Below are 27,142 nucleotides of genomic sequence, written 5' to 3'. Positions count from 1 at the left end.
TTACAAGCAACATTGAAAAGCACAGCTGATATTAATAGTTCAAATACAACCAAGTTTCACTGCTGTCTTAAAGAGTGGCACACAGTGCTGAAATCATATCTGAAGAAAGCCTAATTATTGCCACATAACTTCAACTTTGTCTTTGCAACCAGTGGAGGGATCCAAAAATTTTAATAACAAGTTCCGATGGTGGTGGGATTCAAACAGTGGCGTAGCGCCAATGGGGCTGGGCGGGGCACGATGGGGGCGTGGCCGGGCACTCTGGGGCGGGGCATTCCTGGGCAGGGCTGTGGCAAGGATGCAGGGCACATGCGCCCCAGGTGCAGTTCCCTTTTACTTGGCTATTACTGTAGCCATTTTAGTTAAGGGCAAAAGCTATCAGCTGCAGAAAAGAGACAAGTTAGGGATTGTCTGCCAATTCCCATCTCGCTCTGAAATGAAGGTAAGTGTGTGGGGGGTGGGGGTGGGCGCCGTGAAGTGGGGGGTAGGGGTGGGGTGCCAAGGGGGGCCGCAGGGGGCCCTGGGGGGCGATTTTGCATTTCCCACTTGACGAGATTTGTTGTACCCAGGGACAGAGATTACCCCCTTGTCCCTAGTGGAGTTAATCATTAACAACCGGTTTTCCACAGGGAATAGGTGCGAATAGGCTGCATCCCACCTCTGTTTGCAACCCTCAGGCCTAGAAACCTAGGGGCACCATTCACAAAACCTCCTTCATTCCCTCTAAATAACCGATATCCATTAAGGTTCTGTAGAAGCTCTTTACCTGCCTATCCCATGGGACCTATAGAATACAAAACATCAGAGGTAGGATCCAACCAGTTCTCACCACTTCTCTAGAAGTGGTTACTAATTTTTTCTGAGTGCCGAGAAGGGGTTACTAAAGCAACTTCCCTGCTCAATAGGGACTGGAGGTGCACGTGTGCGGTGGCGCCACTGTTTGAATCCCACCACCAACGGAATTTGTTATTAAAATTTTTGGATCCCACCACTGCAAAACATCAGCTGCTTATAAACCAGGAACAAAGTAGGAGACTCGTTACCTTAAAAAGCTAATTTGTTTGTGGTTCAATAGGCCACTGCTTTTTTCTTTTTGCATCTGACAACTGGAATCATGCCCATGAAAGCTTACATGTTATGTGCTGTGCTTCCGACTTATGGTGACCCTATGAATTAAGGACCTCCAAAATGTGCTATTCTTATATATTTGTTTCTTCTTATATATTTGTGATAATAGCTCCACTTTGCTGCAATAATAAAATTGGCCTCCTCGTGGTGGACATAAAACAATTTGGTCAATAGTGTCTTACACGAGCATTTAAACAGATGTCCACATGCCCATGTGGGGCCAGGACCGCGTCTCTGGTCCTACACAGCTGAATTAGTTTATGAAAAACTTAGAGTTAGAAAACACCCAAGAAGCAATTTTGAAACAGAAGATATGTTAGAAATAAAACCAAAAGACATCTGACATCAGAAACAGACAGTTTTTATTTAGCAGAATATAGATAAGTTACAGAAGGTGACCTCTCCCGAGGGAGAGGCACGCCCTTGATACGAAGGACCCCAGTCTTTATAGTTACAGAATACAGACGTCACACAATCATCATCATGAGAGTTACGTACATGATCCATACCTCTTTCACGTGCTACAAGCATGTACCTTAAAAATCTCATTGGATAGAATCTGTCTCCTGGTCACATGAAGACAGCCTCTTATTCTACATTCCTTCTGTTACTCAAACGCTGTTAGGTCATGCCCTCTACCCATATGCAAAGGACAGCCATAAAGCTAGCCTCTGTCTCCAAGAAAAACCCGTTTTCTTAGTTTTTGCTCCCAGAGAGATATGTCCCTAGGGCATGCAGCTCTGAATCTACATACTTTTAGATCATAAAACTTTCCTTTTCCCCCAGTTTGAAATGTTAAAACATTTAAAAGATTATACAAACACTGATTCTAACACAATAGAATTATAGTAAAATACTAATACATGTGAATCGCTCATTATCATTTCTGTGTTCATTTAACTATATAGAAAAACACTTTTTAATTTAACTAATCACATTCTATTTCTAACCCAAAAACCAAAGTTATAAAATTGCATATGTCTGCTGTCACGTTGGCCCTCAGTGACAAGATCTCAAAGATGTTATCTGTACTTGCCTGCATATTCACTGACAAGCTGGTAACATTCCTTTGACCTGCTGCAAAAATGCAGGCTTCTACTGGTCACTTACACAGAAGTATTTTGTTTCATCAAATCCTTGGTTCAGGCAACTTCCATATTTCTTGATTAAATACAAATTTATACACATTCTGATCCATCTCCACACCCAAGCAGAACATACAAGCACTCATCACAATATCTGAATGGTCTCCCATTCAGATACCTTCCCATTATCTATCCTGGGGCTGCCAATATTAAGCAAATAAAGGGCAAGCTTGACAGTTGGAAAATTATATTGTACTCGAGGTTTAGTGCTAGCCAGTGGGCAATTTTATATCGGCAAGAGATGAAAGAAAAGTATATGAGAAGGGGGATTAGTTAAATTCCTGCTCTCACACACAAAGCTAACTGCAGGTATTTTTCTTCAGAAAACCGCTTGCAGCATCAAAGTTGTGGAGATTCCCGCTCTGTAGATGTGGAGGGAACAACGAATTTAGTATTTCACATGGAAAGGATATTCCCTGTGTTCAACACACCTGCAAAAGAAGAATACAGAGGGTTTGGGTTTTGTTTTTTGAAGTGCTGGATTGCTCATCATCAATACGGCAGAATTTTTTTCTTAGCTAGGAAGTCATTCCATTGAGTCTTTCTTCGCTCCAGCAAAGCAGAGCTAAACCAAGGCCGGCCATTTTTGCCAGCAGTTCTGTCTCTCATAATACCGCTTTAAAGGGTTAGAAATGTATTTAGTTTTTTAAAAAAATATTCATTATTTATTTATTTAGTAAATTCCCAAAAGGAATAAATGGTTCCCTATTCACGCACACACACCCCCCTCCATAACAACCACTATGTGGCGAATGGATTTAGCGGAGAGATCCAAACTCAAGCAGTGAGCTTTATGATTGAGCAGGCTCCATCCGATGCTAAATATCAGCCTTCTCTAGCTCATTAAGGCTGATTCCGCATGGGCCAAAAATTGTGGTGTAAAAACAGTATAAACCCTTTTATACCGTTTTAAACCCTTTTACACCATTTTCACACCATTTTCACACTGCTGTTTTTGGCCCATGCGAAATCAGCCTAAGCATAACAGCATCCATAATGGTGGCGGTTTTGCAGTGAAACCAGATTAAAAGTTTAGGACCACGCTGTCATGGATCGGGGTCACTGTTGCTATAAATCATACACTACCTTCCCTCTCCTAGGCTCAAGTCTAGTTAGTGGAGCAGACCATGGGCCTAGGTATGGTTTCTTTCTTCCTCCTGGAGACTTGGGGTCCCCACTGGAGTTTTCCTTCTAGGCCTATATTTCTCATGCATCCTCTGAGCCTTGTGATTGGATAGGGGTGAAATTGGAGGGGAAAGGAAGGTCAGTCACCACCAAGACAGCCAGTGTGGTGTACAGCAGATTCTTATCTGGTGAACTGGATTTGTTTCCCCACTCCTACACATGAACCCTGTTGAATGACCCTGGGCTAGTCACAGTTCTCTCTGAACTCTCTCAGCCCCACCTACCTCACAAGGTGTCTGTTGGGGTGGGGGGAAGAAGGCAACTGTAAGCCGCTTTGAGACTCCTTAAGGTTAAGAAAAGCTGGGTATAAATCCAAACTTACCAGATGCCTGTTAATGATTATAATGCGTGCTGACACTCAACTAGGCAAAAAAATGGTAAGGGGCAGCAATTTTAGTCACCATGTGATGACATCACTTCTGGTGCAACCCAAAAGCCCCAGCATCACACTGGGATGATGCTCTAGCACCCACCAAATGCTACGGAGTTTGGGGGCAAGTGCTAGGTCCCTTCCGCACATGCAGAATAATGCACTTTCAATTCACTTTGCAGCTGGATTTTACTGTGGGGAATAGCAAAATCCACTTGCAAACAATTGTGAAAGTGGATTGAAAGTGCATTATTCTGCATGTGCGGAAGGGGCCATACAGTGCACTCAATCTATGATCAGGCTAACTAGAACAAAAAACCAATTCCATGTACCACTAATGTGTTTGAAAATATGACACAGTATTGCCTTATTCAGAGTGTATCCCATTGGAATATTAGATCACTATTGCCTAGTCTGTCTGGCAGCAGGTCTCCAGGGCCACAGGCAGAGGTCTTGCACAACACCTGTGTCTTAATCCTTTTGAGATGCTGGGGTTTTGAACCTGGAACCTTCTGAAGACAGATACTCCAGCACTGAGCTACAGCCCCTCCATTCATCCATCGGAGAGTGTAGAGAGAGACTTACGCCGGCATTGAATAGACTCTCGTGTTCTTGTTCAAAGATAACAGTGTTTTCATATCCTCATCACTCAGTTTGAAGTCAAACACCTGAAACAAACAAACAAAAACCCTATGACCTGTTTATTTAATTTATTTTATTAGATTTAATATCCTGCTGTTTTCTGGTCTAACAGCCAGGCATAGAGCAGCTAACAGAGTCTAAAAAACACAACATCTGTGGCTACAGCGCAGGATCAAGACAAAGATGGATACTTTAAAATCTCAAAAATTTCAATGGGAGACTGATGAAGGAATGAATTAGAACTGGACGGTGACCAAATGAGGTGCGTGCACAAGTGTCTAACTCTAAAACTATCAACATTTCACCCAAAATGCCAGTCCCTGGGAATCCCAGGTAAATTGTAATAATGCAGTTGCACACAAAAAGGGTATATTCTTCCTGCCACGCACATTCTTTGAACAGAGACAAGCCGGGCTCTAACAAGGTTTGTTTAGACTGAGGAGAGTCGTGGACTTTGAGGTATGTTGCTTAGACCATTCAGAATTAAGTAGGTCTGAACATTTTCTCTTCATTTTCTGCGTGAAACAGCAAGCGTGCATGTTTCTCAGCCTTTATCAGACAACTTGCAATAGATCAGCTGTTTCTTGTTAAAATAAGGTTCCATTGGGTTAATGGGTTTATGCCTCAAGAATCTCAGGAAGTACAGAACAAAGTAAGCTACATGTATTCATCTGGGAAAGCACCATTTGTATGTTCAGAGGTACATCACTTTGTGCCTTTAGAAAGAACAAATTAGAAGGTTTAATAAGTTATGTTTGGCTCTGCAGCGGCTGGCCTGCCACATGCGCAAGATGTCCACCTGTATACCGTTATGCATTGGCCGAACCCTATAATCCCTGAATTTCTTGGATTTGTGAGACTATCTTATCTTTGCACCAAAGTCTCTGGTAAGAATCTTTAGATTTAAAATGAATTCTAATTTCTCCTGAGATCACAAAATGACATTTATGCTTGTTTACTTTTAATTCATTGACCTATAGTAACGTTTTTTGTACATTTGTGATCTGTGCTTATTTAACCATATTAAGAATAGAATCATAGAGTTGGAAGAGACCCCCAGGGCCATCAAGTCCAACCCCCTGCAATTTAGGAACACACAATCAAAGCATTCCTGACAGACAACCATCCAGCTTCTGTTGAAAAACCTCCAAAGAAGAAGACTCCACCACATTCCGAGATAGTACATTCCTCTGTCGAACAGCCCTTAAGGTCAGGAAGTTTTTCCTGATGTTTAGGTGGAATCTCTTTTCCTTCATCTTGAACCCATTACTCATGGTCCTAGTCTCTGGAGCAGCAGAAAACAAGCTTTCTCCCTCACCAACATGATATCCCTTCAAATATCTAAACATGGCTATCATGTCACCTCTTAACCTTCTCTTCACCAAACTAAACATACCCAGCTCCCTAAGTCTCTCCTCGTAAGGAATGGATTCCACACCTTTGACCATTTTGTTTGCCCTCCTCTGGACCCGTTCCAGCTTGTCAATATCCTTCTTGAATTGCAGTGCTCAGAACTGTACACAATATTCCAGGTGTGGTCTAACCAATGCAGACTATATCCCTCAATCTAGACGCTATACTCCTATTGATAAAGTCCAGAATCGCATTGGCTTTCTTGGCAATCGCATCACACTGTTGACTCATGTTCAGTTTGTAGTCTACTAAGACTCCCAGATCCCTTTTGCATATAGTGTTGTCAAGCCAGGTGTCACCCATCCTAGATCTGTACATGTAATTTTTTTCTGCCTAAGTGGAGCTTACATTACATTCTGTGGATCATACATTTATCTCTGTTGAAATTCATTTAGTTTGGCCCGGCTGTCTAATCTGTCTAATCTGTCCAGGCCATTTATCTCAGTTGAAATTCATTTAGTTTGGCCCAGCTCTCTAATCTGTCCAGGCCATTTTGAATTCTAACTCTGTCCTCTGGGGTCATTAGATTGATTTTAAATAAAAAATTAACTAGAACCCTGAGTGATTTTCAGGTGGGGACAGAGGACTTTCATCCTGAATCTGGAAAAAATAAATATACTTCTGATTTCCTTGGTCACAAGGCTAGGAACTGTTAACAGCATCATCATTTGAGAGAATGATCATATCCTGCATTGTGTATAGGTGGCAATGTGTTGTCTCAGAACAAACGAAGAGATGTTTCGTTTTCATCAAACTGCCTTGAAGTAATGCTCCCTCAGAAGTGGTTTTATCAACCCTCATAAGAGCCACTTTCCATTTGATCCCCAAATCATTTAGCATTTTGTGAGAGACATTTTGGACCTTTGGGTAGATAGAAACCATTTCCCCCCTTTTACTTGTGACTGCTGTATGTGATGTATGTTCCTTTAAATAGGATTGTTCCGTTGGAACACCTGATGTTTATTAAGCCTGGTGTTTTATTATGAGTTGGTTGACACTCTCTTGTACTTCTTGTTCTCTGTCTATGTTCAGAGATTTTGTGTCTCCAGGCTTCTCTCTCTATTAAACTTTGCTGCTGTCCTATGAGCGTGTCTGGGGATTGCTGGGTTTGCTGCAACTAAGAGACATTACACTGTACACTCTTCTCCAAACTTTCCCAAGTCAAATACTGTTCCTCACCTGAAGATTCTCCTTGAGGCGATGTGGTTTATCTGTCTTTGGAATCACAGGCACATTTCTCTCAATGTGGAATCGAAGCAGAACCTACACAGTCACAGATTAAGAATGAATCTGCCGATAAATAATTAACATTGCGGACTGGTTTAAATGCTACAGGAAGAGAAGGAATGAGCCACAGGCTGGGCAGATAGAAGAGATAAATTTCCTGGACATGAGGGAAACAAAATCCATTTTGTGAGGTTCAATTTGGTGAATGTCACCTGAAGGAAGGAACTCTCGTATCTGAGCCCCATCCTGATGGCCACCATTGCAAAGTGAAGATAACAAAGGGTTGGTGGAGCAGATGAAGACTTCAAGGTAATGGCAAGTTTTTAGAGTGCTGAAACTTCTAAGTTAAATCTTAGAATAAGACCAGCTAGGGCAGTGGTTCTCAACCTGGGGGTCGAACAACTCTTTCACAGGGGTCACCTAAGACTCTCTGCATCAGTGTTCTCCATCTGTAAAATGGATAAATGTTAGGGTTGGGGGTCATCACAACATGAGGAACTGTATTAAAGTGTCGCAGCATTAGGAAGGTTGAGAACCACTGAGCTAGGGCATTTTAGGAGCGAAGGACAGAGGGCTGCAGGTTTGCACCTTTTCTTTGTATTCCTTGCTTGATATGTTGCTGTTGCTGGTAATCAATAAATAAGAATTCTATTCTTACAGTACTGATTTGTTTATTGGAGAAATCTGGGGTTGTGACACTCATTCACCTCTGGAGCAGCTGGGGAGCTGCAGGGGCTGAGAACAACAGCATGTGTTCAGCAACAGGAAAAGACACTGCCACCAAGGGAGCCTTCTCTGAGCCTTCGGTAGGAGGAGGGATGCATCTGAGGAGGCAGAGGTCAGGCCCAGCCCTGGCTAGAGACCCCAAGGGGAGTGGAAGTTGTGTTATGGGCCAGGAGCCAACTGGGTGACCAGCGACTGGCATGTCCCTAACAGTGTCAGCCACAGGAGCCTCACAAGCAACCTCATCGCCATCTCAGAGTAGCACAGGGGTGGGAGAACAAGCGCCAGGAGCAGCTGGCTTGTCAGAGGGAAGCAGCAGGGACGGGTGGGATAGGGAAGAGTGGGGTTTGGATAGGTCCCAGGGGGTAGTGTCTGTAACAGGGAAGGGGATAAGAAGCTCGGGGTCCGGATGGCCAGGGAGGAGACAGACTTTCTGACTGCCGGCTGAAGAGCAAGGCGGCCAGGGCAGAGGACACCACTAAGCGTCGGGCCCTTTCTGAGGCCAAAAGAAGGGTTCCTACAGCCCTGCAGAGGGGTCAGTGAGAGAAGGTTGCAGCACCCCATTTCTGCATTTCTTCATGCCTGACATGGGAGGAGGCTTGAAACAAAGGCCTTTCTTCAGACAGATTCCCATTACCTGAGCAGATGTTTTGTTGTACTTGTCTGCAATCTTCTTCACTGTAGGGTCCTCAAGCAGAGAAGTATAGCCTGTTTTTCCAAGGGTGCTCCTGTGAGCAGAGAAAAAAAATTAAGCAGCCCTCTTTGAGTATCAAGCAGTTTGGTGAACACTTGGAAATGCCTTCAGTTTGTGAGAAACAGAATTGGGGTGTGTGTGTGTTTGTTTGTGTGTGGATTTTGAGAGGCTAGCATGTTCTCAGTGGTTATCCCAGCTAGCCCTTAGGCAGGTGACTATAAACAGTTTTATTAGTACTTGTTAGTATTTGTATGGGAAACCACCAATGACATCCAGGATTGCTACGCAGAGGCAGGCAATGGCAAACCACTTCTGTTTGTCTCTTGCCTTGAAAACCCCATGGTCCATGTAATGGTATGTATCTAATTCTGAAGCAGGGGCGTAATGAGGCAGCCCTGGGCAAACTGTAGCCCTGGGCAAAACCTGAGTTGGATGCCCCCCCCCCCCAATGGGCGGCCACTCCACCATGACCAATTTTTTTTGCACCAGGAATTGGTGCCTGCAGGGGGCGCGGTTTTAGACATATCAGCACCAAAATTTCAGCATATCATCAGGAGACTGTCCTTATGCTACTCCCCAAGTTTGGTAAGGTTTGGTTCAAGGAGTCCAAAGTTATGGACTCCCAAAGGGGGTGCCCCATCCCCCATTGTTTCCAATGGAAGCTAATAGGAGATGGGGGCTACAGTTTTGAGGGTCCATAACTTTGGCCCCCCTGAACCAAACTGCACCAAACTTGGGAGGTGCCATTATCTCCAGATGATACCCTGAAATTTTGGTGCCGATACATCTAAAAATGCACCCCCTACAGGAACATCCTAGAAATGTGCCCAAGAATCTTTGTTCTGCATTGAGTTTTCTGCATTGCTGTCAATGGGGGTTGAAGCTGGGGGGGGGGGGGGACATTTCTGAAGGCACAGTCTCAAAACTTTCAGGGTCTCATCGGGAGACTTCCCTAATGATTCCCCCAAGTTTGGTGCAGTTTGGTTCAGGGGGGGCCAAAGTTATGGACCCTCAAAACTGTAGCCCCCATCTCCTATTAGCTCCCATTGGAAACAATGGGGGATAGGGGCACCCCCTTTGGGAGTCCATAACTTTGGACTCCCTGATCCAAACCTCACCAAACCTGGAGGGTAGCATAAGGACAGTCTCCTGATGATACGCCGTAAATCTGGTGCCACTAGCCTAAAAACTGCGCCCCCTGCAGGCCGAAAATGGAAAACCACAAAAATACCCCAAAACGAACCCAGCATTTTGATGCCCCTCCACAAGGTGATGCCCTGGGCAGCTGCCCACCTTGCCCAATGGGCATTACGCCAGTGTTCCGAAGTTCCAAAAGATTAACTGGACTTTAACTGCAGATACCAGGGACTGAACCTGGTACCTTCTCCACACCAAAATAGATGCTCTACCACCAAGCCACAGCTTCTTCCCCAATTCCTATTATACAACACATTAAAAAATCAGCTCTTTGGGGCAGTTTTCTCTGGACTGAGCCCACAGGCTCAAAGAGAAGAAAAGCTAGAAAGCTCTCTTACACTGGGTTTCCAGGTGAGCCGAAGGGGCTGTGTGCGCACACAGTGATCCCTTTGGAAAGGCAGAAATTGATCAGGGTTTCCTGGGTAAGGTATGGATGGCATTCAATCTACAAACATAAAAGAACAATACATTTATCCTGCAGTACATGACTCAGAGGATTAGAAGAAATAGACTTGAGTGACTGAATATGCATGTGTGTGTGCGCGTGTGTGTGTATACACACACATTCTCTCTCTCTCACACCCATACACATATATAAGCCTGCAGTTTCATTCTCTTGATCTTCTCATTTGAAAAAGTTAGTACCCAAATTCTACCCCTTAATATCCCCTTCCATTTCCCACCCATTATCAATCAGATTTTGTCAGAGAGTCAGTGCTCTCTAATAAAGCTAGGGAACCAACAAAGTTCCTACCTCACCTGGTTATTTGCAGGGATGTACCTTAACCCAGGTTTGTTCAAGATCCGTTCTATCTGCTCACAGTTGAAGTTTGAGATCCCAACTGCTTTTGCCAGGCCTGCATCCACAAGATCTTCCATTCCCTAAAATCAGAAAGAAGATCAAATCCATCAAGGGGTGGTTCAGGGAGAAACATCACTCCCTTTATTCTTACCCAAAGCAGAATGAAGTGCTCTGGTGGGTGGTTGTTTTGTTTTGATGGCTTGTGTGGTGGGAAGAGGATTCAAAGAAGCAAAACTGGATGGAGCTAATCCAGCTCAGCTAATTAGTCTCCTTGACTGCCTGTAGATGTGATGCGGCTCTGTGGCTGATTGGATGGAGTATCACATGGCCAATTTGATTTACAGCACTTGCATGTAACTCAGTCATGTGGCCTACAGAAGGAGCAGGTGGACAGCTTTGGGTAGCACCAGAGGATTAGAACATAAGAAAGAGCCAGCTGGATCAGGCCAGAGTCCATCTAGTCCAGCACTCTGCTACTCGCAGTGGCCCACCAGATGCCTTTGGAAGCTCACATGCAGGATGTGAAAGCAATGGCCTTCTGCTGCTGCTGCTCCCGAGCACCTGGTATGGTAAGGCATTTGCAATCTCAGATCAAAGAGGATCAAGATTGGTAGCCATAGATCGACTTCTCCATAAATCTGTCCAAGCCCCCTTTAAAGCTATCCAGGTTAGTGGCCATCATCACCTCCTGTGGCAGCATAGGCCTTTTTAAAAAAACAAAAACTATGAGAGAATCCACACAGGATAGAAAGCTTGATGGGGATGTGCATGGATGTGAAGGTTTCACCAAAAAACATTTACCCCAATTATGGCTGCTAGAATGAGAATCTGATCTGATGAAGACTACTCGAAAACGGCTAAAATAAGCGCATTCCATTCATATTCCGCACAGACGGATTCGCTTGATTCTCTGATACTCCGTAGATTGATTCAATACAAGAGGACATTGTTTCGTCACGTTGAAAGTACAACGCGTTAATGCAGATAATGAACTGATAGTACTGCGTGCGAATGCTGATACTCTTACAGCTGAGACTTGTTACAGCTAAAAGCTCTGTCCTTGAAGATATTGAGTACATTGTTGCACTTGTTCTGTTGTATATATGCACTTCATTGTTTGATACACATTTTTGAGCACATAAAAAGAGGTGGATGCAACGCGTTCCTGATTGTGTATTAGCATATTCCAAACACCAATCACATGTTGAGTGAAGAAATGTTTCCTTTTATTAGTCCTAATTCTTCCCCCCAGCATTTTCAATGTATGCCCCCTGGCTTTAGTATTGTGAGAAAGAGAGAAAATTTTCTCTCTATTAACATTTTCTATCCCATGCATAATTTTATAGACTTCAATCACATCCCCTCTCAGACGGCTCCTCTCCAAACTAAAGAGTCCCAATTGCTGCAGCCTCTCCTCATAAAGTTTAAGTTCAGGGTACAGGAAAAGGACATTTTGCAACAGAAGCTGCTTTGGAAGAGGGAGGGGCTCCAAATTTATCTGCTGGGTTTAAGAAGTCCAACTGAAGAGGAGGAAGAACCCAACAAGATATTTTGATTCCTTTTCTGAGGTCCTCTGCCGCCTGGCCACGAAAAATGGAGCCACGGCTTCCATGGAAACATTCGTGGCAGGATTCCCAGTGGAAGACCCCCAACACATCTTCTGCAGCTTCTTTGGGAGGTCAATCAGCATATTCATTTCTGATGCAGGGTGTTCACCATAAAGCCCCTTTAATATAACTTGATGTGCCCCAGAGTGTGGCGAAATCTAAGATCTAGGATCTAAATCAATCTCAGGTCTGACCACACGGGGGAGCATTTAGAAGAAACCCTCAATAGCATCACTTCAAGCGCGTGCAGAGGGAACAACGGAAATAACTTTTTTATCATTTTCCTCCGACAATCAGTTCTCTGCTACCATCCAATATTCCTAATCGTCTGTTTATATTTGTACAAAATATACGATCAATACACTCTTCTAATTACTGAGATAAATTCATTTTAAAAAATTCTGGCTTCTGGCACCGGAAATGTTTTGAATGGACTGTTGATTTGCAAATACCAGCTTTGCTTCAGCTTGCGCTCCCTGGTTGCGGTTAGGCACAGAAAGGAACACCACCAATCTAGCATGCCGCCACTTGGCGCACACATTGCACATGGAATTCGTGGAACCTGATCCTCTACATGTTTTCCTAGGAGTTCAACTGGAGTTTCTGCCATGCTACGAGACTGCAAGTTTTTAAGAGTTGTCAGGCACGATATTTTCACCGAGTCATTTACATCAGATGTGCAGCATACAAAGTAAGCCTTCTTTCATGCTGTCTCTAGTAGTGATCTAAACTCAATGCAAAAATTGGATTTTTCAGTTCTTGGGTCAGTTGCTCATTTCAGAGCCCTGGCGGAAACTCAACTGAACAACCTTTGAACAAAGCCTATTTCCAAGTAAACAAGCAATCATAGGTTTGCAGCTTTAGATCACAGTATATATTGTGAATTAGCTTGCTGTGCTGATGTTGTTATATTGCTGCTATGTATTGCCATAACGTTGTATTGATGATGGTTGGATTATTGATACTGTTACTTGAAATACTGTTTGATACTGCTGTTATATGCTGAGCTTTTCAGGGGAGGCCGGTATATAAATTAAAAGTTCTATTCTATTCTAACATCCACGTGTATATTCCTTTGGATGGAACAGTTATTGATGTGAGACAAATTACAGCGCAGCATGTAGTAACATAGGTGACTTCCGCACAGCAGAAATAAAACATTTTAAAAACCATTTGGGGGAAGAGGTTTGCACAGCACTCCTTCCCAAAACGTCTTCAAAACGTTCTGTTGCTCTCAACCCAGGTTGACGACGCTTCCTGCCTGCTAAGCAAACAAAAGCAGGCAGGAAACGTTTTATTTCTCCCGCCCAAATCTCTTATTTTTCCTTTCACCATTCACACCCCCTATTTTGTGTGCTGATGCAGAGATTCTCTGAAGATTCCCCATGGAGGTTTCCTCTGCTTGCAGCTCATCTGCAGGCAATTTCTGAGTAAAAAGTGGGTGAATAAAGTTTGTTTTGCCTAGCGATCCCACGCACGTGTGGTATTTCCTTTTGTTTTGAGGAGTATGTCTGCAAAGCTATGACGTCACAATTACAGAAGCTGCAACTTCCCAGACATTCCCCTTAAAACAAAGAAAAGGAAAAATGACATGTGCACGGGATCGCTAAGCAAAACAAACTTTATTCAGTTACTTTTTACACGGAAATTGCACTCGGATGAGCTGCAAGCAGAGGAAACCTCCGTGGAAAACCTTCATCCAATGGTGGATATAGAAGAATCTCTGCAGCATGGTGGGTGCAACTCTGAAATTGACCCAGCAGGTCAGAAAAAGAACCATTTTGGCTGGCAATGCTATGGGAACACAAAAAGCCAAAACAGATCTTTTAATAACCTCTGCAGGACCTTTTATTTTATTTCTTTTTATTTCTGCTATGTGGAAAGAACCATACTCTTTCTTCATTGTAACTCATGCAACTTCTCAGTACTTTCATAGTTAGGCTGGATATTTGAAGAGTTCTGCCTGTTTGGATCTTTTCAGGCAAACATCCTAAACATTATCCACTTCCTCATGATAGTAATCCAAAGCATTACGAGCAAAAAGAATCTCGGTGAGCTCAAATCTATGAAAGGAATGGACCCAGTATTAACTTTCCTACCTCCCAGGTGTCTCGAAAATCCGTGTCACTGGGGATAACCTTGCCATGTTTATCTAGAGGATAGAGGTCATCTCCAGCCTATTAGCACAAGAAGAAGAAAAAAGAAAATAGTGACCATTTACAATGATGCAAAACCCCTACGAATATTTCACCAAATGGAACTCATGGAGCTGACTTATAGGGTAGAAACATAGAACTGAAAAGGACCTCTAGGATCATCTAGTCCACCCCCTGAACAATGCAGGAAATTCACAACTATTCCCCTCACTCCCCAGTGTCCCCTGCTTTATACCCAGAAAAATATGTACAACAGAAAAGGGGTGTGCAACAGAAATAACAAGCCAGCAGTATTTGCACACAGCTAGCAGTCATAGTTTGTGAGTTTACTAAGGTCGATTCCGCACTTGTGTTATCAACCTAAATTCGAGCTGCATTCGACCTAAGTGCTCCGCACAACCACTGGGATCGACGTGGTTTTGTACCAGCTTCGCCCCGTGTAACGGTCAAATTTCCTACTCCAGTTGGGAACTACTACTTTTTCAGGGAACCATGCTCGAACTCAGCTCAATTCCAGTAAAGTGCGGAATCTCTTGTCCCAGGAGCCCCCCCATTCAGCCAATCAAAGCTGAGTGTTTCGGGCATGCATACAGCTGGCCAATCAAAAAACGCCACCTTCGTCCCTCCATTCCTGTGGCAGTTTTTAAAATAACATGTGTGGGGATAGATGGAACATGGCCATAGAACAGTAGCCAATCAGAACGGAGCGGTGAAGAGGCACAGGATGATTCCGCCCTCCGAGCTGGGATCAAGCTGGTTGCAGTGGGGAACAACAATGGCTTCGACCTAGGTCAGTACCCTTCTCAGGGAACTGGGTCGAACCTATTTTACTCATGTGCAGAATCACCCTAAGTCTACAAAATATGTGTCTCAGTGATGCTCCAGTGTTTTTCTCATATAGACATAAGTACATTCACAAGCACTAGTCAATGCTATTACAGTTGCTTCCCTAGTCTCCTCAGGGATAGCTAACTAACTACTGAAAACCCAACATGAGCTGGCCAGCTTCCAGATATGTTCTGGTTTCTTGAAAGTGTACACTTGAAGGTGTACTGAGGCATCACTGAGACACAGCCCCTTTAAATATATGTATTGTTGACTTAGTAAACTCACAAATTATTCAGTCTACCTCTGCTAGCCAAGTTGGGTGCAAATATTGCTGGTTTGCTATAACCAGAGAAAGGGGGAAAAAACCCTCCAGGATCCCTGGGGCATTCTGGCCTGGAGGAAAATTTCCTCCCGACCACAAAGTGGCAATCGGCATTACTCTGGCCATGTAAGAAAGAACAATGTCTATTCCCTATACCGTATATTCTATAGATAGATTTTAGCCTGGTGCTGACAGGGGCTGTTCAATGTATCAGAGATTCTTGCCCACCTTGAGATCATTAGAAGTGGAAATTTCATAGACTAAACCCAGAATCTCTAGCATGCAAAGCACGAGTCCTACAACTGAGCTGCGTCTCTTAGGCCCCCATCCACTTTCCATGAACTTTGCAGCTGGGTTTTACTGCGTGGAATAGCAAAATCAACTCACACACAATTCTGAAAGTGGACTGAAAGTGCATTATTCTGCATGTGTGAAAGGGGCCTTAGAAACCGAAGAGCTTGAATAAATGAGAGTGAAAGACAGGAACTTGTAATTGTCACAATAAACGTTGATATCTGAAGAACTTCCAGGTCAAAGAAAGGGAGGTTCAGAATGGAGATTCACACCTAAATAGTGAACTTGCAGTTCATACCTAAATAGTAATCTTGGTCCACCCAATTTCTTGAGTAATGCTAAGGCAACTGGCCGTAGTTCAGTGATACAGTATTTACATTGCACACAGAAGATTCAATCCCTAGCATTGCCAGGGAAAGAATCAGGAAGCAGATGATGTATCAAGACTTCTGCCAGAGATTCTGGAGAACCACTGCCAGTAAGAGTGGACAATTCATTTCCAACCTTGATCTAAACCAGGAGTAGGGAACCTGCGGCTTGAGAGCCGCATGCGGCTCTTCTGCCCTTGCACTGCGGCTCACGAGCCGAGCTGCCGGCTTCATCCTTGCCTGCCCTGCTGCCCGCGGATGGCTGGGCCGCACCATGGGCTTCCCCTCTCGCCCGCCCCGTTGGGACGGGGCAGGCACTCTCTTCCCCGGGCGGACGGGCAAAGGTCGCAGCCACGGCTTCATCTCCTGCTCCGCCCTGGAAACAGCAGTAGGCGCGCGCACCAATTGCCCGTGGCCGGCTGGGCAGTGCGCGGGCTTCCCCTCTCGCCCACCCCGTTCAAGCAGGGCAGGCGCTTTCCCAGCGGCCGGCAAGGCCAAGCCGCTGGCCCCATCCTTGCCTGCCCTGCAGGCAGCAGGGCGGGCGCATCCATGTGCTTCTCAGAATGAGTGGAGTAAAAGGTAAAAAACCCAATATATACAGTGTTATCTTTATTTTAAATGTCAAAAATTATTTGCGGCTCCAAGTGTTTTCTTTTCCTGTGGAAAATGGGTCCAAATGGCTCTTTGAGTGTTAAAGGTTCCCTACCCCTGGTTTAGATCAATGGTCTGACTCGATACAAACCAATGGTCTGACTCGATATAAAGGAAACTTCATGTGCAAATGTGGAATTCCAGCATGGGCTTATCTTCCTATTGAAATCAATGGAAATTAAAAGCAGTTAACTTGGGTTGGGATTGCATTCCATACTCTCAACTGCCCTTCACATCTTGCAAATGGCCGTGAATGGGCATTCTTCGCCTCAAGAGAGTTCTGGGACACACAGAATTGCTCCCGATTGACAGCCACAGTACCTGGAAGCCCATGGGAAAGTGGATGATGTAAAGATCCAGGTAATCCAGCTTCAGAGCGGCAAGCGTGTTCTGGCATGCTCCTTTCACCTGGGATTTTTCATGGAATGTGCACCACAGCTGGGAAGAAAAAAGGGCGGTCACCCTAGGCCAGGGATGGCGAACCTTTTCGAGACCGAGTGCCCAAACTGCAACCCAAAACCCACTTATTTATCACGAAGTGCCAACACGGCAATTTAACCCGAATACTGAGGTTTTAGTTTAGAAAAAACGGTTGGCTCCGAGGCATGCGTTACTGAGGAGTAAGCTTGGTGGTAGTCGGTGGCTTTGCTTTGAAGCAACTGTGCAACTCTTCCAATGGGTGAATCACGACCCTAGGAGGGTTTACTCAGAAGCAAGCCCCATTGCCAGCAACCGAGCTTAGTCCCAGGTAAAGGATCACACTTTAGTTATTCGCATGAAAATCAGTGGGGTTTAACAGCGCTTAATAGGGTTACCTACACTGCCTCCCCAAAACTAGGTCTTAGGTTTAATGCTAATAATTGAGCCCAGTGGCCCAGTGGCCCAGACCAGCCTAGATATGGGTGTGTGGGGGGGCACTCTGTTTGTGCATGCCCACGGAGAGAGCTCTGAGTGCCACTGCCCTAGGCTGATCCAATCTGATTAAAAGAAAACTGCTATAATTTCAAGTCAAGGCGTAAAAGGAAGCCATATCTACACAACACACACAATGCATGCTGTTTAACAGGATGCCTTTTGAAATGAGCAAATGGTTTAAAAATATTTCCTTGCAAGCACACAGCTCATCTTCCATCACCAAGTGAAGATCCTTGTGCTGTGGTGGCAGCAGCTGCCAAAGTACCTTTGAAAATTTTGAAGAGTTAATCAGATTTCCAGTAGCCAATCAGAAGCCCTGCTGTGGAAATGCCCCACAAGGTCCATCAACTTTCTAAAAAAACTTCATGGGCATGGGGAAAGGTATTGGTGGGCGCCTTGGCATCTATAAGCACCATACTGGGAACACCTGGCTTTTAGTGATGCCAGCCCTCAGTTGGAAATCCCCAGGAGCATCAAAGACTTCTTGGAAGTCACATCATGTTTTGAAGCAGAAAACATTATCATGACACTCTAGGAATTTAAAAAATCTCTATGGTATAACTATAATTTTTTTAAAATTCCTAGAGTGTCATGTGACATTTCATGTTTTGAGAGAAGACATGGCTGAAACAGGAAGTGGCTTCTGTGTGATGTTTCCTCCCAATTTCCCTCCTTTGCTCCACCGTGTAAGGGTTGGGAACAACGATCATCACCAGGAAATCTCCTGCCATTATCAGGTAAGTGGCAACTGTACCTGATCTACCCCATTATCCCCCTAATCCCCCCTCCACATGCAGGCACGCAGAGGTGAACCTTGTAAACCATTTCTGTGCTTTTCCCTTCACCTAATTTATAATTATCAGTTTTGTATCTGTAAAGAAGGTTCCTACCAGAATTCTCAGTTTCAAAGAAAAGAGAGTTTCAGAGGCCAGCTGTGAATCAGGATGGTGCAGTGCAAGCCCCCAGCTGTACTAATGGAAAGGTACAATCCCAGGAACTTCGTGTGACATGATTTTATTTACATGTGCAGATCGGCTCTCACTATACCTTACTGACAATGAAGAGGTCTTCCCTTTTCACAGCACCTTCTTTGATTTTCTGCTGAATGGCATTGCCGATTTCATCTTCATTCCTGTACAGGTGTGCACAATCAAAATGGTGGTACCCAAGATCAATAGCCAGCTTAACGACTTCTTCCACTTTTCCAAGAGGTGCCTAGGAATGACAAAGAACAACTGCCAATTTTATTAATTATTTATAACGTACCACCATTTATGGCCAGCTCTATCTACTGGGTTTTTTTTCGGCGGGGGGGGGGGGGGGAGGTTGCCAAAGCACAGCTGACTTATGGCGACCCCATAGGCTTTTCCAGGCAAGATACGTTTGGAGGCGATTTGCCACTGCCATCCTCTATGTCACATCCCTGGTTTTCCTTGATGATCTCCCATTCAAATACTTCCCAGGGTCAATCCTGCTTAGCTTCTGAGATCCTATTGGCCATGCTGGCAGAGGCTGATGGGAATTGTAGTCCATGAACATTTGGAGAGCCACAGGTTGCAGATACCATATCTACCATATCATATGCAAACCCAAATGGCCTTTTAAAAAAACAGATTAGAACTGTAAGAGAATGAATGTTCAGGACAATGCCTTTGTAATGTAGCAGGACACAACGACAATTACTGTGGGCATCACCTGTTTTTATTTCATCGTCATTCCCTTGTAACCCACTTTCTGGACTGTTTACACCTTAAATTTCTCGTTATTTGTGTTGCTCCCTAATTCTGCAATCCTGCTCCTGTTGTTTGGTTCACGGATTGTTTTATGCTGTTGGATTGCATTGTTTATATCCAATGAGTAAGGCAGACTATAAATTTATTTATTTATTATTAAATTTATATACTGCCCCTCCCCCGAAGGACTCCGGGTGGTGCACAACAAAAATACACAACAAACAATAAAACACACAAAATGCAGAATACAAAATAAATGTTAATTATAAAACAAACCCTTACAATACAGGGTACAGTACAAAATTATCAGCGTCCATTAAAATCTACAGTAAAACCCTCCAAGAGGGGGAACGGAGGGTCCTAAGATGTTAGGGATCCAAGATGTAAAAGAGGATAAAAACAGAAAGGAGGAGGGGCACCAATCAGTAGCTGGCCCCTCCAAAAGCCCGGTGGAACAACTCAGTCTTACAGGCCCTGCGGAACTCAAATAAAATAAATGCATACATACTGCATTTATTTATGTGGCTGCTGTGGGTTTTCCAGGCTGTGTGGCTGTGGTCTGGTATCCTTACATATACCCAACTATACAAATCACTCCACACTGTGTCATGGAGAGAAACACATCTTACCATGACACACTTCTGAAGATGCCATCCATAGATGAGGGTGAAATGTTAGGAGCAAAAACTATCAGACCACCATGGCCACAAACCCTCAAAACCCCACAACAGCCAGTTGATTCCAGCCGTGAAAGCAGTGGTGGGATCCAAAATTTTAGTAACAGGTTCCCATGGTGGTGGGATTCAAACTGTGGCGTAGCACCAATGGGGCTGGGCGGGGCATTCTGGGGGCGGGGCATTCCTAGGCGGGGCTGTGGCAAGGACGCAGCCGCCGCACTGGTCCTTGGGCGGGAAACAAATGCACGCAGGCGCAGGCTGCCACGCACGCCGGTGCACCTCCTGCTAGACTGCTTCAAGTTCTGCGCGCTACTGCTGAGAGGAGGGGCATAACTAAGGCAAAAATCACGTGGCAAAATCACCAATTAGTAACCCCCTCTCGGCACACACAAATAATTAGTAACCTACTCTCGTGAACCTGTGAGAATCTGCTGGATCCCACCCCTGTGGGAAAGCCTTTGACAATATATTTATGTGTTTGCTGCTGCTCAGTGCCCAGTTGGCCCCACCCAGCAGGAGATCACTCATGGAGTGATGTTTCAACACAATGTTTACTATGCAGCATTCGACAAAGCCCTCGACAATACAATGTTTACTATGGTTTTTGTGTGCCCATTGTCTATTTAAATACACGAACTTTCCACAGGCGGTATGAAATAATGTGATTCTCTGTATGTTTCAGGAACCTGCCACTTCATCCCATCTTCATCCTGTGGCACAGGTAGGTCAAGTTTCCACTGGAAGGTGCTGTGCTTATATGCCTCCCTCTAAAAAGACTTTAGATCAACAGGTATCAATTTCATCTCTACTTTACTGAGATCCCTGGCACAATAAAAAAAGAGCTAGGTTAACAACTGGGAGTCCTTGCCCTGGCCCCGAAGTATAAGATGACTGTTTGCATTTTTTCATACCAGACTCAGAACTTGGAAACAGGCTTTCTTGAATGGCTCTTGGTTTTGAACACCAGCAGCCACTGAGCGAGCAGTGGTATTTGTTTTTTCCTTCAGCTATGCAAATCCCAACGAACTATGAATACTGCCAGATATACACAAAGAGTGAACTTTTCACCGAAATGTGAATGGTCTACAGTTTCATCAGCAGCACAACTACACTGAAACTCAATACACTGTAAATTTACTTGGATCTCAGACTAACAAATATTAACTCTGCTCTGACTCAATTTTTGCTAGGGGGTGTGTGGACAGTTAGGATCTTGCTGGAATGAGTGCCCTTATTATATCAGAAGACTTGCAAGGAGTCCAAACACTCTGACTGGCCCCTTTAAAAACCAGTGAGACAAAACAGACTTGTTTCCTTTCCTACTACAGCTGACAGCAGCACCATTTCATTTGGTCCCATTTATTGCCTCTTTGTTTTATCAATAATTCTCAAGGTGGCCAATCCTGTGGATGTTTACATCTGGAGTCTATAGAGACCTAAACAGACGAGACATGTCTTTCAATAAGTCTCAGAAAAGCCCCAGAAAAATCTGAAATGTTTTGGGGGTTAGCCCCCCCCCCCACCATAACAGAAGCAGTACCTGTAGCTTTAAGAAATAAATGCTTGCTGTGACTGTTGCTAGGCAACCACAACAGTATTGCCACTTGAAGCCTTGGTTTCTATCAATAAAAGGCAGGAGAAGGGGGCAGAGCACTTTTTTATAGTTGTTTTAACCTTTGATGGATAACTCAGTTCCAAATCAGTGCTCTCCCATGGAAGTCAAGCAGGATGCTCACACACGGTTACCCTAACCTACCTCACAGGGTTGTTATGAAGATAAAATAGAAGAAAATGAGGCAAGTTGCTTTGGGTCCACACTGTGGAGAAAGTCAAAATATAAATGTAGTTAAAAAATTAATAAATACAGCCAGAGGGGCAGACAAAATGTAGATTGGTTGATGCATAGGAATGAGAGAAGGAAGCAGGGGAAGATGAGGATATGGAGTCAGCCAGGAGGAGGGAAAGAGGAAATAGCACACGGGGGGGGGGGGGGATACTGGGGAAAATTGAAGGACTCCTTGTAAGTCCTCACAGGATCCCCATTGAAAAACTGACCCTGGTCTAGCAGCTGACACTGAGCAACTCACAAGGAAGAGTCTGGGAGAGGAGGGAAAACTGAAGATGGGGGAAGCAGATAAAGGCAGGTTGGCTGGAAAGGAAGGCAGGCCGGCCATGGCAGTTTAAGGAAAGCTGGGTTTTTCAGGCTGTGTGCCCCTGGTCTGATAGATCTTGTTCCTAATGTTTCACCTGCATCTGTGGCTGGCATTTTCAGAGGTGTATCACAGTGGGAAGTCTGTTACACACTGTGTTCAGTGAGAAGGGAATGTTTTTAGTGGGGTATATATTGTCCATGGGAGTGGGGAGCCAATCAGTAAGTGTTTGGGTGGAACTTGCTATGCAAAGGTGTGGCTGATAGTATTGTATTGCGGGTGGGGTTTTTCAGTCCAGGGAGTGACTTACATTTGCATTCCCTGCAGCAGCAACAGTCTTAGTGAATGCAAACCTCCCTGGACTGAAAAACCCCACCTGCAATACAATACTATCAGCCACACCTTTGCATAGCAAGTTCCACCCAAACACTTGGCTCCCCACTCCCATGGACAATATATACCCCACTAAAAACATTCCCTTCTCACTGGAAACAGTGTGTTACAGACGTCCCTCTGTGATACATCTCTGAAGATGCCAGCCACAGATGCAGGTGAAATGTTAGGAATAAGATCCACTAGACCACGGCCACACAGTCCGGAAAACCCACCACAACCAGTTGAATCCGGCAGTGAAAGCCTTCGACAATACAATGTCTTAAACTGGAATACTTTTGACTTGCAAGGATGAGAGATGTAGCTGCTTCTGAAATGTCCTCGCACAAAGAAAGGAGAAGAATCCAGTTCTTCATTGCACCAAGGTAGCCGACCTTCTATTAAAAAACAAAACCCAGCCTGTCCCCTCTGCAATGGTGGAAGCAGAGATCTCTCTCCTCTAACATGTTCCTCTGCTTCCTGTGGGCCTAGGGTGGCCAGCTGTGGGTAGGGAAATGCCTGGACATTTGGGGGTGGAACCTGGAGAGGCCAGAGCTTGGGGCTAGACATTGGTCAGCAGGAATGTCGTTCCATAGAGTCCATCCTCCAAAGCGTCCATTTTCTCCAGGGGAAGTTGGGTCATCTGGAGATCAGCTGTAATTCCAAAGATCTCCAAGCACCCGCAGGATCTTGGCAACCCTGTTCCCACCCCTTAATTAACTGCAATTCTTTAACCCCCCCCCTAAAAAAAGCATTGTGCAAACCAATAGTTTAAAACCACAACCCACACTCTCACGCTTTCTTTTCTCATCAAAGGTTTCTTAGACTCTTTAAACTGTTCAGACTTCTTCACAAAAATGTAAGCAAGCAATTATCTTCACATTGATGCTTGGGGGCAATGAGAGTTAATGTGTTTTAACAGCAAAAATGCCCCACAAGGCATCTTGTTTGTAACAAAGAACAATCACACAACATTGTTTCCTTTAGATCTAATGATGACTTCACCCCTCCCCACTACTTTTTAAAATCCCCCATCTCCTTTGCAGGGAGATGTCATATATATCTAGAGAGGGAGACAGAGAATTATGTATGTACATATTTCTCTCTCTCTCTCTATTTTATATAGATATAAATATATACAGAGAGAAGCACAGATCCTATCTATGTATTGAAAAATCTGTGCTTCAGTGTTTATAGATGTGTATAGAGAGATCTGAGCTTCAATATAGATAGAACTGTGTTTCAATGCATATATCGATAAATCTGTGCTTCAATATATAGATAGGTGATAGATAGATGGATCAGTGCTTCAAAAGAAAGAGAGAAAGATCTATACTTCAAGACGGAGAGGCAGCCAAGCAGATCTATAGATATTGTAAGGAAATCTACCGGGCAGTTCTCCGCCGCCCACCCCTTCCCCCCTGGACCCCCAAGCCGCGCCGTCCCCTCCCCTCCCCTCCAGCTCGCCCCCTCTCTCCCCCAGCAAGCGACCATTTTTGGTGCCCCAGCTGTGTTTCCAGACCGGGTCCTGCCTCAAACCCGATTCGCTGCCCACCCGTGGCATGAAAGCACGCAGCCCGACTCCGGAGTAAGTCCTCACGCCTGCAGTGGGGCTGATCCCCTGTAAAGAGGGCACACACACGGAACTCCACAACTTTAGTGTGGTTGTTTTGTTTTTTTAACCAGAGTTGTGCATTTGGCATGCATGCACGGGCCTCGAGAAGTGTGCGTGCAAATATCTACTTTCACAATCCTTCCTCGCGGGAGGGACGTTGTGAGTTTAGAAAATGACCTAGTGTGAGTGCCCCCTTGCGAGGCTGCTCAAATGCTGGCCCTAGATCCCTTTCTTCAGGTATCATTACCTGCCAGGTCCCCAGCCCCAAGATCGGCATCCTCCCCTTGGGATTCATTTCCACGTAGGCGTCCATGCTTATTGCTCTCGGATGCTCTGCAGCGGGACTCAGGAGGGTTCCCTTCATATGGGCTGAGCACCTCCCCTTGTTGCAGAGGCCCCGCCCCCTTGTCAGGCTCCTCCCTCCTTGCAAGTCCAGCTGGAGCACAGGCTGCGAAGAGAGCCAGAAACCTCCTCTGCTTCAAAGTTTTCCCCGGCCGCCTTTGGCAAAGAAGAATCCTGCCCTTGACTCCAATTCAAAGGGACTGAGAAGCCAATATAACATGCTTTGCAGTGTGTGTGTGTGTGTGTGGGGATCTACAACCCAGCTGTCTCGGTTGCTACCAGTTTCACACTGACATATTTGCCATGCAATTTGGACCCAGCAGCACTTTGAAAGACCAGCAACATTTCCTACAATGCATGCTTTTGTGCGTCAACACTCAGTTTGTGAGATACAGTATCTGCGGAGAAGTTTTAGGGCCAACTTTCACCCGCGCAGATTCCACAGAAAGCCTTAGGGGGAAGCTTGTCTCAGCGCAACCCAAACATCCTCTCTCGACACAAGCACAGATCAGTGGCTTTTCGACCTTTTGTCTTGAGGAGCCGCTGTCCATGTTGACAGAGTTACAAGGAAAACTCTGACATGTCTGCCTCAGAACACCTGTGTGTTTCAAAAGATGTTGCCTTAGGCTCTCTGGGGTGCCACTGGCCAGACTGCTTGGTCCTCACTGTCATCCTCTGTGAATGGAAAAGATATCACATAATATTTTTTTCTGTCTCAGCCCACCCTGGTATTCCTTGGAGGTCTCCCATCCAAATACTTGGCAGGGACGAGGCCAAGAGTGTGTGACTCGCCCAAGGTCACTCAGCGAGTTTCCACGGCAGAGCGGGAATTCGAAGATACAGCTATTTATATTAAATATCTGGTATTATATATGAGTGCTGATGAGAAGAGAAGAAGAATTTGGATTTATATCCCCCCTTTCTCTCCTGTAAGAGACCCAAAGGGGCTTACAAACTTCTTTCCCTTCCCCCCTCACAACAAACACCCTGTGAGGTAGGTGGGGCTGAGAGCTCAGAAGAACTGTGACTAGCCCAAGGTCACCCAGCTGGCGTGTGTTGGAGTGCACAGGCGAATCTAGTTTCTCAGATAAGCCTCCACAGCTCAAGTGGCAGAGTGGGGAATCAAACCCGGTTCTCCAGATTAGACTGCACCTGCTCTTAACCACTACACCACTGCTGCTCCATGAGTTGGCACATGGCTGACCACAGAACTCATGCCACTCTAGTGGTTAGTGGTTGATGTGAATGTGGCTCTCTGCAAGCTGTGGAGTGAGTGCTATAGGACAGAAATGACCCAGCATGGAATGTTATCTGACCTAGTGGTCAGAGCAGAGGATGTAGTAACTTACGTTCAGGATTTGAAGCACTGAAAGTATGGCCGGTTCACTGCATTCATTGAGTGGAGACAGGGTGTGGGCAAGACAAGGCAACTTTCCAACAAAGAAACCACAGAAAAACTCATATTTGACCTTTCATTTTTAGCAGAGTTCAACTTCCAACAGATATCCAGGTATCTTGTCCAAACAACTTCAAATATTCTGTGTTCTGATAACATTCTTGGTGGTCCCCAGGTTGTAAAAAAGGATTCGAGCAATCTTATCTGTGAGAAACTTGGCAAACAGGTTACCGTGAGCCTTGGTATGAGTGGTTTGGTTTGCAAAACAACATTTTCAGAGCTGTCTCACAAGATATAAATGCCAACTTTGCTTCCACAGACTTGGCCATGAAAATATATTCTAGTTTGGATTTACTGGGTGTTCATTTTGAGTTTTCGTCCATTTGCTCTTACTCTGCCTGTTACCCAAATGGCCCACATATGTATCAACTCTGACCAAGAGGCATTCTCCCTTTTAAAGTTTCAGAAGCATACACACAGGTATACTCTGGATAAATGTTATCAAAACCATCTTGCCTGGTGTGTACCAAGAAGAGCCAAGATTTGATCTAATGCCCGACAAGATCGTGCAAATTCTCAGAAATAAACCAACGGTGGTTTAAAGTGAAGGATTGATTAAGAAAAAGAACAATAGCAAAGGGAATTAGCAAATTGAATACCTATTTGAACAACACCCACATACTAAATAGGCTTTCTACAAATCCTTATTTCTACTAAATCCTAACCTAAATGTAAAGCTGAACTGTCATTGTTCGCACTTAAGAGATCCTTTTTTAAATTTAAGGAGCTCAGTTTATACCTTCCAGTGGTGACAGCATATAGGGCTCCAGTTTTAACTTTGCATGCTATATGGTGCTCGAATCTGGCTCTCGGGTCCAGCGGATTTCTTCGTCTTTTTGTAAAATCCTTCCCTTACCTCCATGTATAGCATCTTTAATTGTACGTTTGGAACTGTAAAAGTAAAGTTAAAGACAGTCCCCTATGCAAGCCCTGGGCCATTACTGACCCCTGGGGTGACCTCACATCATGATGTTTACTACACTGTGCCTTATGGAAAGAAAGAATCTGAATGCTGAATTAAGCCACAGGCACTTCCTGGACCTTTGCGGTGGAAGGAATAGCGTTTTTAGTGCATTTAAAGGCTATAAGCAGAACTTGTCTTCTGCGATCATTGCACCCGCCATTTTGTG

General features: G+C 44.7%; 1 protein-coding gene across 1 annotated transcript in view; it reads right to left on the bottom strand.

Moving 5' to 3' along the window:
• The window catches only part of LOC125434742 (aldo-keto reductase family 1 member B7-like), a 45,229-nt gene extending 20,646 nt beyond the window's left edge, over positions 1 to 24,583 (bottom strand). Inside the window, exons 1-10 of the mRNA XM_048500409.1 lie at positions 24,462 to 24,583; positions 18,715 to 18,882; positions 17,074 to 17,190; positions 14,233 to 14,310; positions 10,484 to 10,606; positions 10,063 to 10,169; positions 8,471 to 8,561; positions 7,063 to 7,146; positions 4,414 to 4,496; positions 2,220 to 2,704 (exon numbers count right to left, since the gene is read on the bottom strand). Coding sequence (XP_048356366.1) covers positions 2,662 to 2,704; positions 4,414 to 4,496; positions 7,063 to 7,146; positions 8,471 to 8,561; positions 10,063 to 10,169; positions 10,484 to 10,606; positions 14,233 to 14,310; positions 17,074 to 17,190; positions 18,715 to 18,882; positions 24,462 to 24,578 — 1,011 coding nt within the window. The 5' untranslated portion in view covers positions 24,579 to 24,583 and the 3' untranslated portion in view covers positions 2,220 to 2,661. Of the gene's footprint in view, positions 2,705 to 4,413; positions 4,497 to 7,062; positions 7,147 to 8,470; positions 8,562 to 10,062; positions 10,170 to 10,483; positions 10,607 to 14,232; positions 14,311 to 17,073; positions 17,191 to 18,714; positions 18,883 to 24,461 lie in introns of the transcript that reaches the window.
• Positions 24,584 to 27,142: the final 2,559 nt, after the last annotated feature.

Source organism: Sphaerodactylus townsendi, linkage group LG06, assembly GCF_021028975.2.
Source record: "Sphaerodactylus townsendi isolate TG3544 linkage group LG06, MPM_Stown_v2.3, whole genome shotgun sequence".
Classification (NCBI taxonomy): Eukaryota; Metazoa; Chordata; class Lepidosauria; order Squamata; family Sphaerodactylidae; genus Sphaerodactylus; species Sphaerodactylus townsendi.
Note: the sequence above shows the minus strand (reverse complement) of the source record. Positions and strands in the feature narration are given on the sequence as shown.